This window comes from Mastigoproctus giganteus, chromosome 5 (assembly GCF_048544385.1).
Source record: "Mastigoproctus giganteus isolate SK-2022 chromosome 5, ASM4854438v1, whole genome shotgun sequence".
Classification (NCBI taxonomy): Eukaryota; Metazoa; Arthropoda; class Arachnida; order Uropygi; family Thelyphonidae; genus Mastigoproctus; species Mastigoproctus giganteus.
Window position 1 is genome coordinate 176,245,892 of NC_143579.1, and position 20,495 is coordinate 176,266,386.

The 20,495-nt window shown below is 39.6% G+C and overlaps 1 protein-coding gene across 1 annotated transcript in view; it reads right to left on the reverse strand.

Annotated features, from left to right (window-relative positions):
* LOC150085867 (tubulin delta chain-like) overlaps positions 1-13,082 on the reverse strand; it is a 191,390-nt gene extending 178,308 nt beyond the window's left edge. The window contains exon 1 of the mRNA XM_090374720.1: positions 12,610-13,082. Within this exon, the coding sequence (XP_090230846.1) occupies positions 12,610-12,749 (140 nt within the window). The 5' untranslated portion in view covers positions 12,750-13,082. The remainder of the gene's footprint in view (positions 1-12,609) is intronic.
* Between the last annotated feature and the right edge of the window lie 7,413 nt (positions 13,083-20,495).

Below are 20,495 nucleotides of genomic sequence, written 5' to 3' on the forward strand. Positions count from 1 at the left end.
TTGCTGCCTAATCCATGTGTTTCTCTTCTTATCTAACAGTCTGATTCCCAATATAATTCGTTCCATTCTTCACTGTGTAGTTCTCAGCTCCTCTTCCATTCTTTTGGTGAGTACCCAAGTTTCACTTCCATAAGTCATGGTTGGGAGTATACATTGGTTCATTTTTTTACATTTCAGACAAACTGGGATTTTGCTCTTCAGTATGTGACTATATTTCCTGAATGCTATCCATACAAAATTTATTCTTGTCTTGACTTCCAGCCATTTATCATTATTACAGCTAATAACCTGTCCCAGATAAGTATATGACTCCACATTTTCAATTACTGCTCCTTCAATCATTATGTCCCTTTCTGTGGCATACTTTTTTCATCATTACTTTTGTTTTAGCCATATTCATCTTTAGTCCAAAATCCTTACTAACTGTGCATAACTGATTAAGATTTTCCTCTAATTCTTTGGGCTTATGACCACAATGTCATCTGCAAATCGTAAATGGTTTAGGTACTCTCCATTCATATTGATTCCTTTCTGCGGCCAGTCTAATCTTCTGAAAGCTTCCTCAAGGGCAGCAGTAAACAGCTTCAGAGATATTGTGTCTCCTTGTCGAACTCCTTTCTCGATTTTAAATTTGCTACTGTCTTTGTCTAGTTTAATTAAGGAGGTAGAATTCTCATATATTTTCTTCAAAATCATAATATATGGGGAATCTATGCCTTGTCTTTCCAGTGCCCGAAACATTGCCTTATGCTGTATGGAGTCAAATGCTTTTTCATAATCCACAAATCCCAGGCATAATGGTGTTTTATATTTATTTGCTTTCTCCATTAGTTGTGATATTACATACTGGTGATCCACAGTTGAGAATCCTGTCCTAAAGCCAGCTTGCTCTTTCGGTTGATTCTCATCAAGTATTCTTTCTAATCTGTTAGTAATGACCCTTGTGAACAACTTGTAGATGTGGGATAACAAGCTAATTGGTCTACAATTTCCAATTTCTGATTTATCTCCTTTCTTATGCAGCAAAACTATGATTGCATTATTCCACTGCTTAGGCATCACACCTTTTCTAATACATTTTGTGAAGAGCCTTGCCAGTTTTTGTGTTAATGTCTTCCTCCCAATTTTAACAACTCTACAGTAACTTCATCTTCCCCCAGGGCTTTCTGATTCTTCATTTTCTTCAACGCATGTTCTACCTCATCAGGAAGAATATCGGGTATGTCGTATGTGTAGCTAATTTGCGATCCATCTTCCCAACTGCTGGCACCATTCCCTCACTCCTTGTATAATTCTCTATAGTAGTCTTCTGCTATTTGAATTATGCCTTCTCTGCTATTTATAAGTACACCATTGCTATTCTTCAGTTTCAGTATCATTTGTCTTTCTGTATTACTGCTCATGGCTGCTGATTTAAGTCCTTTGTTTTCCCTTAATGCTTGTTCTACTTTTCTTGTGTTAAATCTTCTTATGTCCTCTCCAAAGCTCTTTCTAATGGCTATTCAAAACTCAGTATACTCAATTTTCTCCCTGTCAGTGTTTATCTTGCTCTTCATTTATCGTCTTCGTTTCATTATGACTAGTTTTTCTTGACTAATTTTTTCTTCTTTGGATTTCTTTTTACCTATAGGTTTCTTGGGCTTTATCACTTTCAGAAAGTTGTAATATTCCTCGTCGATATCTTGGTCCTGAGCAGTCTGCAGAAGCTCAAACCTGTTCTTAAGTTCCAATACATACTGCTCTTTCTCCTTTTCTGTTATTTCAAAGACCTTCGTATTATTTATTCGAGTCAGTTTTTTCCTTTCCTTTCCTACATCTATATCAAGTGTGCATCTTACCATTCTGTGATCACTTCCAACGTGATCGTGAATGATGTTACCGACCTGAATAAGGTCGATAACATCATTGACGATATATCTTCTGTTAGTGAGGATGAAGTCGATTTCATTAGTTGTTAATCCATTTGGACTCTTCCATGTCCACTTTCTGTTCACCCTTTTCTTGAAAAAACTGTTCATTACTGACAATCCTTGAAATTCTGCAAATTCCACAAGTCTTTGTCCTCTTTCATTTCTTTCACCAATTCCAAAATTTCCTATAGTTCCCCTTTCTGCACTGTTTTGTCTTTTTCCAACCTTAGCACTGAAGTCCCCCATAATAATAGTGTAGTGGGTTTTCTGCTCATCTAGAAGAATCTCAATTTCGGTGTACATTTCTTCAACCTCTTCATCATCATGGCTCGATGTTGGTGCATAAATCATTATAAGCTTTAGCTTGTACCTCTTAGAAATCTTGAATATTAGTCTTGACACCCTTGGTAGATGTATTTTTGAATTCCAAAATGTTGTTTTTTATATCTTTATGGACCAGAAACCCAACTCCACCTTCACTAATTTCACTGTTTCCATTGGTGTACAGTAGATTTCCACTTGATAAACTTATAAGTGATTCATTTCTTCTTCTTGTTTCAGCCAAACTGATGATATTCCAATTCAGATTTTCTAGTTCCTTTTCAAGCTCTAATATCCTGTCTTCACCGATGAGTGATCTTACGTTGTAACAGGCCAAGTTCAGTTTCCGTGAATGGCTGCCTGGTCGTACCCAGAGATTCTTAGCACCCTCTGCTTCCACTCTGTTCCTCTCACTGCCATAAGAGGGGGAGTGAAAGCCGCTGGGGACTGAGGGCTTTTTGTTTCGCCGTGCTGTCATATGCTGGAGGGTTTGGTCTTTTCCTCTTCACGCTGACCAGGCATCTTGAAGAGAACCACTCTACACGTTCTTTGCCACCTAAGTGACGTAACAGGGCTTACCATCGAGAAGGTGTGCATGAGTGGATTTTAGGGAGGCAAGCCAACTGGACTTCTCCTAAATCTTCTGAGATAGAAAGATATTGGATGCATCAGTGTTTTAGACTGAGTGTCTGATAACACACAGAATACCTGTTCCCCTCTAAGCCCCTGAAGTCTTCTTAACTTACCTTAATTTAACTGTTATGTCTGGTTATGTTAAAAATGGAGATAGGTTAATAAAATTTTTATTTCTAATCAGAAGTTAAAACAAAGAAATGTGCATGTTCATGAAACAATAAAGTACCACTGTTTGTAGGATGCTGTGCCTGTAGTCACACTACTGAATGCACATTGCGCATCACACTACTGATGCACAATGTGCCACATTTCACACTCTGAAAAGTAAAAAGCTTTCAAAATCCCTGTACGTTCAAGAAACAAACAACAATCATTTTGATTGTACACCTTGCGTAGGCTGATCAGGTTGTAATTTGTAAGACAGTTATCAGGCACCCCAACCAGGAGCCAAAAGTGGCCTCTGAAACATCACTATATCCACCCCTTTAAATTAACAGCCTTATTTATTTTTTAACTTTTAATTTTTTTTTCAACTTTAACTTACACCTGAAAAAATCTAATAAACAGTCTGATGTTACTATATGTAGTAGTGTGCATGTGTGTATATGTGCACATTCACTTATTATTTAAATACTTGCATGACTCCATACTCATAACCCTCCACTGCTAATGTGGTGTCTGACAGATGGCACTTTCTATTTTTATATATTTTTTTTATTTGATAATGAAATCAATTCTTCCCAAAAAACTCATGCCACCGGTATTCTCTAAATGATTATAAGGTATTTTCAATTTCAATGTACTATGAATTGTGAGAAATCAATTTTTTGTTTGATACTTAAAAGACACTAGCCGAGCAAAAGCATCTCTATATATTTTACTCAATTCCCATTTTCATATGGTGTCTGTGAGACACCAGCTAAACAAATGCATCTATCTTTCATTTACTCAAGTCCCAGTCTTATTTTTCATCTGTGAGACACCAGCAGGAGCTGTCTAATCTTGCCATACTCCTTTGGTTTGCAAAATGCAAAGAGCTGACAAAAAAACAGCCGGACACCATGTGAGTGTCTACATTTCGATTCAGGGAAAGAAAACCATGAAAATTCTAGCAAATATGATAAAAACATTATCATCATTATTGGTTGCTCTTTTTTATTTTTGTTCAATATTTTGTAAACAGACTTTAGCAAATCATAATTAATAGAACACTTTTCAATTCAGTAAAAAAAGCTGAAAATTAATTTTTTATAATTAAAACAAAAAAAAAGGTGTTTCACTGATGGCACACAAGCACATCTGTTCCATTTAGGGCACAAGTGATGAAGAATTAATCAGGTTCAATTAACTGAAATTTTATTTTCTAAATTTTGTTTTTATTTTTGCTCCTAATTGAACTCAAAAAAATTGACTCATTTGAATATTTGAAAATTGAATATGCCAAATGTGGCCAAGCTAATACTGAAATGGAAGAAGCAGTCAGCTGAATTTGTGCAGTTGGATGAGAAAATTAGAGTTCTTCAAAACTGTGACGCAGATGATATCGAAATATAACTGAACAGAGATGTGAACAATCCATGTGGTCACTTTCTAAGAGATGAAGAAATGGTATAACAGAGTAGAGTTAATTATGTCAGTAGTGTAGGCAACCACATCAGTGATGCTGTGCTTGCCTACACTACTGACACTCCCAAAAGAGTGTTTTCTTTGATTTCTCCACTGAAAATTCCAGAAAAGAATTCAGGAAATAAAGCCAAATCACATGCTCATGTTGAGTAGCATCTCTCCAGTTCAAGTCCAATTACTCACTTATTATGAATTATTGCAACTCTCTGGAGCTTCCATACTACTGACTGGCCAGTATCCAACTGTTGATAGTGCACCAAGTTTTTCAATTTACATTTTGCTTGCCAACAGGTGTAATATGTGGCAAAAGGGACCTTATTTAAAAAAAAAAAAAAATTTTAATTACATATTTTTAATATAAAAAACAGATTTTTTACAGTTTTCGTATGTTGAAAATGAAGATGGCATCAAAAAGTGAACAATTTTGAATTAATTCTTGATTTTTAAAACTGCATATGTATGGGGTCACAGAACCCTTTGTCTAGAGAGTAACACCAACCAGTTAAATGTAATTATACTAATGTGAATCACATTTCACCCCTTTTTCCAATATAAAGACCATTTGCCACTCAAAAAGCCACATTTCTACATACTTGTCAGAGTTGAATTCAGGCAGAGGAAGCTCTACTAACTTGATGAACAATAAAGCAGATAGATAATCAATTTGAAGTGAAGCATGTCGAAATGAAATACATAAATTAATTTCAGAGAAACATCATTCCTATTCAGCTCAAATTGGAATTGTTTTCACAACAGTTAAGGGGATTACCAACAAGGGTAAAGGAAAGGATTTTTGCTTTGTTAAGGTGACTACAGTGATCTCAGACAGTTTTTAAATTCTGTAGAGTGGGATCAACTGATGATGTTACCAACAGCAAATTCTAAGTGGGAAGCATTCAAGGAATTAATCATGTAAGCTACTAGATTTTTCGTACCGATTAAGAAATATTGTTCAAGGTTTAGGCCTAAATGGTTGTCAAATGAACTAATGAGACTCGTGTCAGAGAATAAAAATGCATGGGATGAATATAAATTATCAGATGACACAGAAGCATATGGCAGATATAAACTAGTCTGTAATCAAGTCACAAAGGAGGTTAGGCAAGCATAGGAAGATTACGAGAAATCTTTCGAAAGGATGCTAAGAAAAACAGCAAGGATTTCTTTACTTATATAAACCCTAAAAGGAAGGAGATGAATCAGATTGGTCCACTTGATATCGATGGTTCGACTATTGTTGATCCTACTCAGATAGAAAACAAACAATGAATATTTTGCATCTACATTCACCCATGAGGAGTTAAGGAAGGAAAATGCCAGAAGTTTATCAAATTGTAATAGGGTGCTTAATGATTTAGTAATAACTGAGAGCATAGTGGAAAAGAAATTGTAGAAGTTAAACATAAAGGCAACTGGGGTGATGGGATCTATCCAGTTATATTAAAGGAGGTGGCAAAGGAACTAAGCAAACCCCTTAGCCATAATTATGAGAGCATCCTTGGACTCAGGGGAGTCCCTACGGACTGGAGATGTGCAAATGTATCCCAATTCACAAAGGGGGAGCAAAGGGTGACACAAGTAATTACATACCAGTTAGTTTAACTTCTGTTCCAGGTAAAATAATGGAGTCACTGTTTAAAGATGCATTGCAGGATCATCAAGACAAGACTGCAGCAATAATTCAGACATAGCATGGGTTTGTTAAGGGAAAGTCTTGTCTGACAAATTTTATTGGATACTATGATGTGGTTACAAAGGAACTGGACGCAAAAAATAATTTTGATATCATATACTTGAATTTCAGGAAAGATTTTGACACTGTTGTGTATGGAAGACTACTGTACAAATGGGAGCAAAATGATATTAAGGGTAAGTTGCTACAATGGATAAAAGGGCGGTTGAGTGGGAGAAGACAGACGGTGGTAATCAATGAACGCTGCTCTTTGTGGACTAATGTTATTAGTGGAGTCCCACAGAGTTCGGTGTTGGGCCCACTGTTGTTTTGTATATTTATCAATGGTATTGATGAACGTATATCAGGCGCCTCCGTAGCCAGGTGGGAAGGAGCAACAGTGCGTAGCATACGCTTCTTGATTAGACCGGGGTTCGAGCCCGTCACCACCAAATACGGAGCATGCAGAAAGGTCAGGGAATGACCACCGCACCGGAGCAATATGGCCTTAGTTGCTAATGCTCCTAAAAACCAAATAACAACAACAACATCAGGCTTAGTGTCGAAGTTTGCAGATGATACAAAAGTTGGCAGGGTTGTTAATGACAGTAATGGCAGTGTGCTACTGCAACAGGATCTAGAAAATATTGGCAGATGGGCTGAGAAGTGGCAAATGAAGTTTCACAGTGACAAATGCAAAGTACTGCATATGGGTAGAAGTAATCCCAAAGGAAAGTACCAACTGTGTGGTACTACACTTAGGGTGGTATAAAAAGAAAAGACCTGGGGGTAATTTTGCAATCATATATGAAGTTTTCTAAGCAATGCAGACAGGCTGCAAGAGCAGGTCATGGGGTTTTGTCAATGATATACAGGAATTTTGTTAGCAGGGAAAAGGAGGTGATTATCCCTTTGTATAAGGCAATGGTCAGGCCACGCCTTGAGTACTGCATACAGGTCTGGAGGCCTCATCCTAGGTAGGATGTAACCGTATATCCAGAAATTGATTAACTCTATGCCGGATTGTTGTAGGACTCTAATTGCAGCTCGAGGAGGAACAACAAAATATTGAGGACTTATTTTGCTGATTTACAATACATAATACTATTACATTAACATGTCATTTCAGTTTGTACATGTAAATGCAATAAAATGTATGTTTGGTTGTCATGACTGCCATTTGCATGATTTCTCATATTGCCATTAATTATGCATTTTACCCTTTGGGAAGATATTTATGGCAATTAGGTATACCAGGTGGAGTCTTTTTATTGGATTTCATTCAAAGAGATATATATCCCATCTAACAAATGCATTTTGAACATTTCTGCAACCCACAATGCAGCGCAAAACACATTATTTGCAAAATTCACAAATGATGCAGTTTTTTTGTCAGCCACTGTAGATGATGTGTTACATAAATAATAAAAATATATCAAGACCATTTAATTCTTGCAGGTCAATGTCATATGACAGATCTGTATGCAGTCTACTTTTTTTTTTTTAACAATAATTCAGAAACCCACATTTCTGCAACCCACAATGCAGCGCAAAACACATTATTTGCCAAATTCACAAGTGATGCAGTTTTTTTGTCTGCCACTGTAGATGATGTGTTACATAAATAATAAAAACAACAACCTGAATGTAGAACATACAATACATCAAGACCATTTAATTCTTGCAGGTCAATGCCATATGTAAGATCTGTATGCAGTCTACTTTTTTTTAACAATACTTTAAACTGTTCTGAAAACTGAAGTTGCTTTTGTTTCTTTTTTAAATGACTCAAACTGCACCTTCTAACCCTTTTTCCTTAACTATGCAGTTTATTTTTTGGTTTTCACTGTGGGTTTGCTGTTTTTGTGTATGAACCTTTTTCTTATCAACTGCTTCATCTGCTTTGACCACTCATATCACTGTGTTGAGATATATGAATTCCGTGATTTGGTTCTGGTCCGAGACAACAGATGTCACTGCATACAGACTACATCTTAGAATATCCATAGATAATAGTGCACTACACATTAGATTTTCTGTTGTGCACTATTATCTATGGATATTCTTCTTCTCCCTTTCATAAAAATATTGAGTACTGAGGATGACAGCAGTATCTGGGGAGGCTACTGTCATTTTCTTTTACACAAGTGCTTGCTGAAATTGAAAGCAAGGTGCATTCTTGTACAATTATTGTGAACTTTTTTTTTTTCACATGTCTGGTTCTGTGAAAGTCTTCCTGTCAAAGACTTTCTTTTAAGTAATTTAAAATTCTCATTTTCAAAAAGTTACTACAATATTCAAGTAACAACCAACTTTCTGCCTGTAGTGGACTATATGTAGTAAACTGTTTAACCACCATCACCTGATAAATTCTCAAATAATGGAATTGTCGGATAAAGCCAGAATAAGTGTTTGTCCACTTTGGAAAATCTTATTCACTAGAATAAGTTCCAAAATAGCACTGACCATGGAATGACAACTCCATAAATAACTTACTTCATTATTGACACCAAAAGTATATATGAACAGTAAGGGTTTTACCTACTTTCCTAAAAATGATTAACACTTTCACTGTTGAATATATTATGAAGTATTCCTGTGATGCCAAAACATTTACAAACACCCATATCAACAGTGGAGAATTGGCAATCACACAATGGAGCACTGTCAGATCAATAGCAGAGTCCAACTGGAACCTTATTCACCCCCCCCCCAAAAATAAGAGTATTTTTATTTGAATCTGTGAATGAATGTACTCCCCATGTATAAGACGCACCTTTTTTCTAAAAATTTGGGGTCTACAAACTGGATGCGTCTTATACAGTGGTTGTAGATTTTTTTTACTTGCATTTCCCGCTTTTTCGCACTTGTCCTTGCGCTCATTGTTTCACACTTGTTACCGGTATATTAGGTTACATTTTGCCATGTTCTGCCCAGAAATGGCTCAGAAAAGATTTTCGTACAGTACTGAATTCAAGTTAAAAGTGATACAGTTTGCAAAAGTGAATGGAAATCGTGCTGCTGAACGTAAGTTTGGTCCTCCTCCAACTGAGAAAACAATCCGAGACTGGCTACGGGAAGAAGAAACCCTACTGAAAATGCCACGGCAGAAGGCCATTAGAGGCAAGTCAGCAAAATGGCCTGATTCAGAGAGGAAATTGAAGATATGGATTGAGGAGCAAAGGGCAATTGGAATTCCTGTGTCCACAAAGATGGTTCAGCATGAAGCAAGAAGAATTGCTGATGAAAAAGAAGTTACTGATTTCAAAGGAGGACACAACTGGTGCTTCAGGTTCATGAAACGGAATGGACTAAGCATGCATACACGCACCAGACTTGCCCAAAAGATGCCTGAAAGCTATAAGCAGAAGGGCCTTGAATTTCATTGTTTTGACATTCAATGTCGGAAGACACATCAGTTTGAGTTGGGACAGATTGCAAATATGGACAAAGTCCCCCTTCAATTAGGTGTCCCACGTAACAGAACTGTTGATAAGAAGGGGGGTGAAAACTAACTGTGAAGACAAGTGGACATGAAAAGAGCCATTATACAGTTGTTCTAGCTTGTTGTGCTGACAGAACCAAGCTGCCTCCTATGCTGATTTTCAAACGCAAAACAATGACAAAAGAAGACATTCCTCAAGGAGTGATTGTTCGTTCATGACAAGGGTTAGATTGATCAGGATGGGATGAAGATCTGGATTGAGAAAGTTTAGAGCAGGTGGGCAAACCTGCCCTATTGGTGCTTGATCAGTTCAGGGCACACATAACAAAAAACACAAAGAAGATCGCTGCAGAGCAAAAAACAAAACTTGCCGTCATACCTGGAGGCTTGACATCCCAGCTCCAACCACTTGATATCAATCAGCATTAACAAACCCTTTAAAGCTGCCATGAGACGAATGGAACCAATGGATGAAGTCTTCTGGGGACAATTTGACACCAGCAGGGATAGTGAAGAAACCAACTATAGGAGAAGTTTGTACCTGGGTGAAAAGATCCTGGGATAATATCAAGATTGAGATCGTTGTCAAGTCATTTAAGAAGTGTGGCATTTCAAATGCCACAGATGGAACTGAGGACGAGGCAATATATGAAGACAGTGATTCGTCATCAGACACAGATGAGGACAAGCTAATGGATGGGAGTTTTGACAGTGATGAGTTGTATGAATTTTATGATGAATAAAACTTGAGTTCAATAACTTTATGTAATACATATTTTTTCAAATTTCGGGGCCCCAAAATTAAGGTGTGTCTTATACATGGGAGCACGTTATACATGGGAAAATACGGTATGTATACACAGTGAGTTCCCCAGAGACTTTCCTCAGTATCTTTCCAGTCCAATTTGACCTTCATAATAAGAAGAAACTTGTAGCTACCTTTAGACAATGTTGCGGCTTAGCAGCAAGGTAAAGTCAGGCACAAAAAAGTCCTGACTTGAAAGTGCTGCTAAAACAGAAAATAAAAGTATTTTTGTATGGATCAGTAAGTGAGCTGATGACTTCTGCAAGCTACCAGAGAAGATCAAGATCCTCCAAGTTTTTTCAAAGTTCAGTTAAAGAGGTTAGTCCTAGAGGTTGTTGGAAAGGGGAGGAGCAGTGTGAATTTAAAGTTGGGGAAAAGGCTAGCAAGGAGGAAATCTTCCTTGGACTGAGGGTCCCACTGTTGGACTTCGTCACCTTTTCAACCACTGCATCCCCCTCAAGGAGGGGACACAACTGTCACAGTACAGCTGGAAAGCATTCCATTGGAAAATGCAATCTTATTGTTCACTCCTCTGAATATATATGGTGAGAGCAATAATTCAATATTGCTGCAAACTATAACAAACTATTTCTTTTTCTTTTTTTTTTCCTTCTGATATCTTTACTATATTTTATTGCCATTACTTTGTTCAACATTGAAAATGTTGCTTTACCTTTCAAACTATGATTTTCTGTGCTGTTAACAAACAAAAATATATATTTTTACATCCTCTCTATTCTATTCATACCACCAGAACAGAAATACCCTCTACTTTCTGTGTGTGTGTGTGTGTGGTGGGAGGTAGTATCAGTAAAGGCCAAAAAATGAAAGGGACCGTGGCTTTTGTTGCACAGCCAGAAGGGAAAAAAAAAATCTTTGTCTATACAACCAATTTGCTCTTATCATACTTTTTCCACTACCAAAAGGCAATGATTCAACTCTCATTAAATTTCGCTAGAATGCCAAACTCAACCACCAAAGAAGGCAGTTTATTCCAGTAGTCAACAAGATGCTAATAAAATATAAACTTCCTTAAGTGACTATTAGTTTGCTCCAATATAAAATATTAAGGAAAACTATGGTTTCAGTCCCCCACTTACCTTTATTATGTCAACTGTCTCTAAGTAAGCTCACTACAGATGATTATCTGTTTGAACTGTTGACATGTACTATAAGTTATTAGAGGTAATATATCTGGCTTGGGTAGAATGGCACATTACCTTCCATCAAGAAACAACGTTTACGACAGCTGATTTTGAGGGCCCCTCTCTTTCTGCTATCTGATAAATGAGCAGATCAAACCCACTACATGGCAAACTACTATCACACTTTTTATGAAGGGATCTAGGCGCCTTTCTCATATTCTTTTCTGCCTGTCACTGCATACACATGCCTTTTATATACCACTTTTTAACTGATACATCAATGTCTCTAGAATTTGCAATTACTTCCGAGGGGTGAGGTGTTCCAATACATCTTGGAAAACAGTGTACAGTTTTATTTTATGAGTAATTTTTTTTATAACCAGCTTTTTGAAAATAATATAACCCAATCAGATACAGAGAAAAATCGGCTGAACTCCATTATCTGATTACCTCGTCTCCACATCGTGGGTGTGGGCGTAGAGCAGAGTGATTGTAAGGTCCAGTTCTGTGATTGAGTGATTGTGAATTGTTTTGTTTATGATTGTTTTGTATTGTCAAGGAGGGAGTGCTTTGCATAGGTAGAGTGTTTATCCCCCACAGTCCAGCTGTTTTAAAATTGGAAAACGAGTTCCCAATTTTAAAACACCAGCAAGTGGGGGCTAAACACCTTAGGCATGTCAACCTAGGAGGCCAGGGGATGGGGGAAAGCAGTGAGTGGTACCTGCCAATCACTGCCTTCTACCTGACTTTTAGTCAAAGTACAGAGGGTTAACCAGATTCTAGAGTTTTACCTAAAAATCAATACCTGAGTAGCCACCTTGGTCTTTTGGGCCAATTTACAAATAAATTCCAAACTGCTTTTTCATTCAAAGTTTATACATGCAATTGCAACAATCTACTGTTTACCACGTTATAAAGATTAACCCAAATTTACTTAAGGGAAAATAAAAATCAAAACAAAGAGCTAATAATTCATTTAAAAATCTGGATTAAAACATAATTATTTCTCTTAACAAATAGTGCCAATGACTATAATCAATTTTATTCACCTATCACTGGTTTCAGTTATGAAGTTGATATCGCAATTCCTAATTTTTTCGCAGTCAGAAATTAATTTAGAAAGATTGTTATAAAATTCAAAACCTAGCTGATTTCCACATTGTCCAATCTGTATTCCAACCAAAGGCATTGCTTACATTTCAACTCTCCCTTCAACAAGACGATGTTAGCTGCCAAGGGACACACATTTACAGTTTTACTGAGGCAACGAACATGGCATTTAATATTTTACGGCATATATCTTATGGTGAACTGAGCTTACTAAGTATTTCGCGATTAGAATTACAATGATTCGTTGTAATCATAAGATATAAATCATCCTAAACCTCAGAGACGAAACTACAAAAACGAGATACACATTCCCACACAGTTGCGACTAATCAGTCTAATAGTTTGTTTTCTTTCCTTGAATATTTACAGAAAATCATACAGAGAGACCAGAAATGTTGAACCAATTGGAAAATGAAATGGGTAGATATAACAATAGCTAATTACACTTCCACCAAAATCCAGCAGACGACATAATAGCAATCATAATCACAGATTTGTTCACTAGCGACCCCAAACTTCAGTTCAAAATATTTTATAGATAAATAATATTTAAAATAGGCAGAGCACAATATGAGAAAGAGCAAATGATGCCCACAACAACTACTTTGTAGTTTTTTTAAGAGTGTCTATGGTGTATCTAAACACCGATATTATATAAATAAATAAATACATAAAAAGGAGACTGCCATCTATGTTTCTGAACTAACAATCACCTAAGCGTAAAACTCAATGGAACAACTTGTTGCTGTTGTTGACATAGAGTTTGAGGTGCATCAGAGACTAAGACCATATTGAGCCAAATATATCGTCTATAAACTGTAAGTGTTCTGTGTTCAATTTGCTGTTTCCTGAACGAAAATTGCAAGTTTCCAAGTGAAAAAACCATGCTAGCTACTCCCCTTAGACGGACAACTCTGCCACGTATGAAGTGTATAAGGCCTTGAATGGGTTGAGCACGCTGAATTCTAATGGGATCCTTCCACTTGTTCAGATTACGAACCTAAGGGGGCATAAATTCAAATTAAGAAAAGACAGATGTAGAATAGATGTACGGAAATTTGCCTTTAGCCAGCCGGTGGTTAATTGCTGGAACAAACTTCCATCTGTCGTTGTGGAAGTTGATAGGTTGAATAAACAAGGAGGAACTGGACAAGCATTTGGAGGGAATGGTGTGATTTTTTTTTTTTTTTTTGGCTGATGCTGCATAAGCTCATACACTTCCTTTCTTGCATCACATGCCGCTACTACTACTACTACTACTACTACTACTACAACGTTGTGAAAAAGGTCCATAAAAATTCCTCCCGTCATCGACGACATTCAACTTCAGGTCTTTTCCATTCAGTGTGGGCAGCATGGCGATTTTACCAACTACACTCACCACAAGAGCCTCAACGGAACGCCTTGACGCTTTCAGGAAATCGGACTGGTCGCTCAAAGGAGTCAATGTGAATGGAAAGTACCTAAAAGATTTACGATTTGCAGATTACATTGTGGTCATAAGCCACAATCCCAAAGAATTAGAGGACAATCTTATTCAGTTATGCAGACTATGCAAATCTTAAGTCATGCAGAGTTAGTAAAGATTTCAAACTAAAGATGAATATAGCTAAAACAAAAGTAATGATGAACAAGTATGCCACAGAAAGGGATATAATCATTGAAGGAGCAGTAATTGAAAAGGTCGATTCATGTACAGTACTTAACTGGGACAAGTCATTAACTGTAATAATGATAAATGGCTGGAAGTCAAGAGAAAAATAAATTTCGAATAGACAGCATTCAGGAAATATAGTCAAATACGGAGAAGCACAGATGAAATTCATGAGTTAGTGGGTAGTAAATGGATGGCCATTGCACGAAACAGAAGAAACTGCAAAGTTGCTGAAGAGGCCTTCATTCTGAGGTGGATTGAAAACGGCTGATGATGATGTTGACTACGAATGGAAATATTTTTGAAGGGAAATTGGACTGCGAAAAATTTACTTGTTTAAGCACGGATGGCGGTATTTCATCTGGGATTAATAGGGCACATGAACAAAGTACACAAAACAGAGTCCCCAAAAAAACGTTCCATGATACCGTGGAGAAAACCCCTTAATTATTATACTGTCATGTCTATTGTCATATATACAATGAATTAAATTGAAATGTAAGATTGCATCACCGTCAGTCTGAGTGAGAGTTTTCTTCAGACAACCAAAGATGAATTTGATGAGATATTGAAATAGAGACAAGTATGCAGGATGATTCGCTGAATAATGCTGAGAATTTTTATTTTTAAATTACACGATGAAACTGATAACTTTTTGATTGAAAAGTTGAAACAATGCCTGAACTTTCCAAATTAACATGAACATGGGATGATGCGCCCTTACTGGATATTAGAGATTATTAGTATTAATGGCAAAATATGAAGAGAGCAAGCATATAGAGCAACAGCCAAAAAAAAAAAAAAAATGTCATCTCACCTATCCATGCCTTCGAATAGATTGTCCAGTTTTTCCTTGATTTTTATTCAAGCTGTCCACTTCCATCACATCAGATGGAAGTCTGTTCCAGCAATCAACCACCCATTGGCAAAAGGCAAAATTTGGTACATCTTTTCTGCAACCATCCTTCCTCAATTTCAACATATGCCACGTCGTGTGCATAGTCTGAGCAAGAGGAAGAATCCTATCAGCATTCAGCTTGCTCAATCCATTAAAACACCTCAATCAGATCACCTCGCAAGAGCCTAGTCTCCAGATGCTGTAATTTGCGGGACTGAAGCACAAATCTGTTCCCCTCACGAATCTCGTTGCCCTTCTCTGAACGCGCTCCAGCAGCACACATCCTTCCTAAAATTGGGCAACCAGATCTGTATGCTGTACTCAAGATGTGGCCATTCTTTATACAATGGAATAAGCACCTCCTAATACCTTCTAGCAAAATTCCTGTATATTATTGAAAAACCCATAGGTGCCAGCAGCCCAGCCTCTGTGCACTGTTCAAAGAATATCATATTTGGTTGCGAAATTATCGCGAGATTTTAATTTTCCACTAACCAGAGCTAATGGTAACCCACAGTTAGTAAAGTGTAAAGTGTGTTAGTTGTCTGACGGCACCAGGGATTTCCACCATCTCCGCGTTGTATACTCTGTTTTTTCCCACAGTTGGTGTAAGGTGTAAGGCATGTTAGTGTCTAACGGCTCTTGGGATTTCTCCCATCTCCGCGGGTGTACATTGTATCGGGGCCAGAGATTTAAACTGTGTGGGGGTCATGTGCTGTATATTGTGTTGTGCCCTTTGTTCCTCCGGTCTAGCCGGTAGTGGAACCCGATGTTATCACACCGTTCCACGAGTAGGCTGACCGGGTGTACCACTGATTCTAGAGTATTCTTGCGGGTCTTACCACCTACTTTCCTGGGATTTCAGTAGCTAGGACCAGATTTGAGAATGAGATGCTCGCTGTTTCTTGAGCAACGGTTGTAATTTTAACAGAGCATAGGGTTGTTCGCTGATAACTTGTTCTAGGGCCAAATAGATCGGGCAATAATTTTGATGTATTTAGATTTAGACCTGTGGGGCCTATATACAGGGTGATTCACTACCAGTGCAACAAACTTGCAGGAGGTGTAGGGGGCACAAAGACGAATCGGAATCACATAGCATTGCAGGGTCCGAAATGCCTTCGTGATGCGGTAGAGGACGTTGAACGGGAGGTGGTGTGAACAGCGAATCCGCTGGAAGTCAGCATTTGCGAACCGTTTCTGTTGAAGAAACAGAGTAGCAAAAGTCCTCCGGAGTGGACAATCCGCAGGCTCCAATGATTGGACGTGTTGCAGATGGTATGAACTCATTTAGTTTGTTGACAGTATCCTCCATACGGTGGATTAGGAAATACCCAATCGTTGGCCTATCGCTCGAGTACTCGTACTCGGATTGCCTTCTGCAAGACGTAGGACATTCTCCTCATTGTCTGGCGTCCTCGTCGTTCGCTCTCGATTCATGGTACCTCTCGTGAAACAACCAGTCTCACGTAACCTTCTGTGCACACGTGCGAAAATTGTATGATGAGGAACACGCCTGTGCGGGAAACGTTCCTGCACATTCCTGGTACAAGCGCAGAGCGGCGCGCCCGTTACAGTCCTCAGCTCCATAGAAGAGGTGCATGTCGGCCAGTTCAACGTTTGAATACTAATCCATCCTACGGCCTCGGGAACCAGTTCGCAAATGCTGACTTCCAGCGGGATCGCTGTTCACGCGACCTCCCGTTCAACGTCCTCTACCTCATGACGAAGGCATTTCGGACCTTGCAATGCTATGTGATTCCGATTCGTCTTTGAGCCCACTACACCTCCTGAAAGTTTGTCGCGCTGTATATATATACTGTATATATATATATATATATATATATACATATAAAAAAAAAAAAAAAATCGTTGTGTAAGAGAAAAGTAAGGGAGGAAAGCAGAAGACTGGAGGGTAGGAAACAGAAGAAAGGGACCGACAGGGAAGATGGCCCCTGATGACAGTGTGGCATGCTCAGTGCCTCACCAGAGAGAAGAGTGGGGTAGCGTGTGGACGAAAAACCACCTCACCACACAAAAAAAAAAAAAAAATAATAATTGTGTAAGAGAAAAAAAAGGGGGGGGGGGTAAAAGGACAGATGGTAGGAAACAGAAGAAAAAAGCCGAAAAAAAAAGAGAGAGAGAGAGATACCCCGCAAGTGTAGGGTAGGTACAGCTAGCATGGCCAGTCAGTTGGAGCTGACAACTTGGTGGAAATCCAGCAGGGTGAGTGCTTCTATGGTGGATGGGTCATGTTCGGGAAGGTCTAGTCCAGGTGTAGTCATTGGGACTCCATTTGGTGAGACTGTGTTGCATCCAGACTGAAGGCGGGTCCAGTAGTCCATGATAACAAATAGTGGGGTGGTCAAAACTGGGAGTCCAAGATTTAATGAACGTCAAGTCCAGGGATCGATGGTAGGTCCCTTCTTGATGAGATATGTCACGTCCAGTGAGAAGTTGGTCCAGGAATCAATGATGAGGAATTTATCAAGGTGTGGACCCTGACTTTGATTGCACTGCTGGTATTGTCCCAACCAAGTGAGGAGACCAGCTGACTACTTGAGATGTAAGGGATCAAGTTGGGTTCTGTACTCTGGATGGTTTGTTTGTCAAGTCTTGTGTAAGTTGGTCCAAGGCATTAGCATCCATGGCTCAGTGATGTGCAGCAACAATTGGCAGTCATGGTTGTTTTGACCTATTGATTCGGATACTATGGTGGTGGTAGCGTTTTCTGCCTGGTAAATAGGTCCATTGCAAATTGAGTCAGGGCTCGGTAAGATTCTTCATTCTGTAGGGTGAGGTGTTCTTGATTTTGGTAGTTGAAGCGCAGTTTCGTTATTAGGATCCTTCTGAAGTCCTCGTAGATTTCACAGCTGTGAGCAAGGTGCTCCTACGTCTGATCCTCTCCTCAGTGGCAGCGGGGTGAGCTGAAATTCTGAAGTCATGTAGTTTTTTCTGGAAGGAGCCATGTCTGGTGAGGAGGTAGGTAGCATAGAGTCCCGGCGAAAACCAGCCAGGTGTGAGGGGGTAGGAGGCCCTGACATCCGGGAGGAATCTTTTGGTGACAGCGCCTTTAATTGAGGTCTGCCATCTTTCTTGCCAGGTGTCTGTTAGATGTTCATTAAGTCACTTCTTTTCAGCGTTTCTATTATTTGCTGGGTCAGGGGTGAAACCTGTGCAGGTAACTGCTCTTCCTTTGGTTGTTTGGTAGAGCAACCCATGACGAACAATCTCCAGGTCCAGTGGAAGAGATCCAGTGAGGACCTGGAGCGCATGGGTGCTGACCGTGCGACAGGCACGCGAGGACAGAAGGAGAAGAGAGCGCTGGATAGTTCCTAGGAGTGATCTGTTTACAACTGTATTTTCCTTGTATCAGACTCCAGAGGCATAGGTGATAACCGGGATGAAAACTGCCTTATAGAAGAGGGACAGCGTTCTCTTCTTTAAGCCCCAGACCTTCCGGGAAACTCTTGAGACTTAGGCAGCATACTTCCTGATCTTAATCCTGAGTTTGTCTAGATGAAGGGTGAAGGAAAGGTTTTTGTCTAAGATCAAACCTAGATATTTGAGCTCTGTTTTTAGTTTTACTGCAACACCATTGACTTTAATTTGGGGTAGTCTTCTCGAATCAAGGGAACCTTTTAGTAGCATCGAATTGGTTTTCTCTGGGGAGATCTTTAGGTTGTTATGCTCTGCCCCAAGCTTGAAGGGTGGGGATGGCCTGGTTGCCAGTTGCTTCTAGTTGGGCACTGTTATTGGCAGAAAAGAGCATGACCAGGTCATCTGCATAGGACTGAGTCTGTACATTGTTGAGTTTGGTGTTCAAGAAATCATCCAGCACCAGATTCCAGAGGAGAGGCCCCAGGACATATCCCTGAGGGCATCCCCTGAAGACTGGTGTGGAGACACTGCAGTGGGGAGCGGACACGACAACTCGCCTATCCTGGAGATAGGTCTTTCGCATCTATATAAGTTTTCTGGGGTTTTCGCCCTCCGGAGCCTGCCCAGGACGCTGGGCCACCAGAGGGAATCGATGGCACTAGAAAGTATTTGGAGTTGCAGTTGGTAGCAGCTTCAATGATTGTTTTCAGTGCATCTACCGTGAAGCGTCCTTTCCGGAAACGGTACTGGTTAGGCGAGGAGAGACCAGCGTCATTGTAGTGGGCTTCTATTCTATGGGAGATCATCCGTTCGAGAAGTTTGTTGACTGGCAGCAGTGCGATGGGCCGGTAAGATTGTGGCAGATCTTGTGGTTTGGTTGCATTCTTCAATATAAGTCTAACGGTTGCAGTCCTCCATTGTGGGGGGGAGAAGAATCCTTGGTGGAGACAGTGGTTTAACAGGTTGAGTATGGTAGTGGGAATAAGTTCAATGACTTTCTGCACGATTTCTGGATCGAGCATGTCTCTGCCCGGAGCCTCCTTGTTTCTGATTCTAGATTCAGCTAAGTTGGGCTCGGTTGGGGTGAAGGGTTCTTCAATTGCAGTTGTGCGATATGTTTCATTTTCCGTGCAGACCTGTAGCTGTTCCGTTGTGTGTGGGTCAACAGGCTGCTGGAATCTAGCGTCTAGAATATTATTGATAGTGTCTTGCCACGATCTGTTATAGAGGCCGTTCGGTAATTTTATGGTTGATACGACCTCGCCTCTGGGGAGTTTGTTAGTGGTGACTTTGTACACAACCCCACTGGGTCTGTACAAGGGTCGGCGTTCCCTTCAGTGCTTTCCATGAACGCCTTTTGCGCTGTTTTATTGTTGTGGTGTACTAGTTCCTGGTCACTCGATATTGCTGCAGTAAAGCCTCTGGAGGCCATGTTCTTCTTGCACGTTGATGGCGTTTTCGTCGGTAAATGACTTCGCGTCTAAGAGCCTGGAGTTCTGGTGACCACCAGGGGACAGCACCCTATGTGAATCTCTTCTTTTTGATAGCCTTGTTTGCAGCATTAGTGACGAGCTGTGTAATTGCGCATTGATGCTGGTCTGGGCCAAGGTCGCTAGGATTGAAGCGGCTGGCTGCACTGGTCAATTCCTCCTTAAAATGGTTCCAGTCAGCCTTATTCAGGGCCTATCTTCTTTGTTGAGTTCGGTTGGTCGGTTGAGTGACTAGTGAACGGTGTAGTTGGAAGGTTAGTACCCTGTGATCAGAGGTGGTCCAGTCCTCTCGGACTGTCCAGAAAGCAAGGTGCTGAGCAATGGAGCTTGAGGCTAAGGTGACATGTATGGTAGCTTCCCACAGGGTACTGGAGAAAGTTGGCAGGCAGTTAGGTTTGTTCA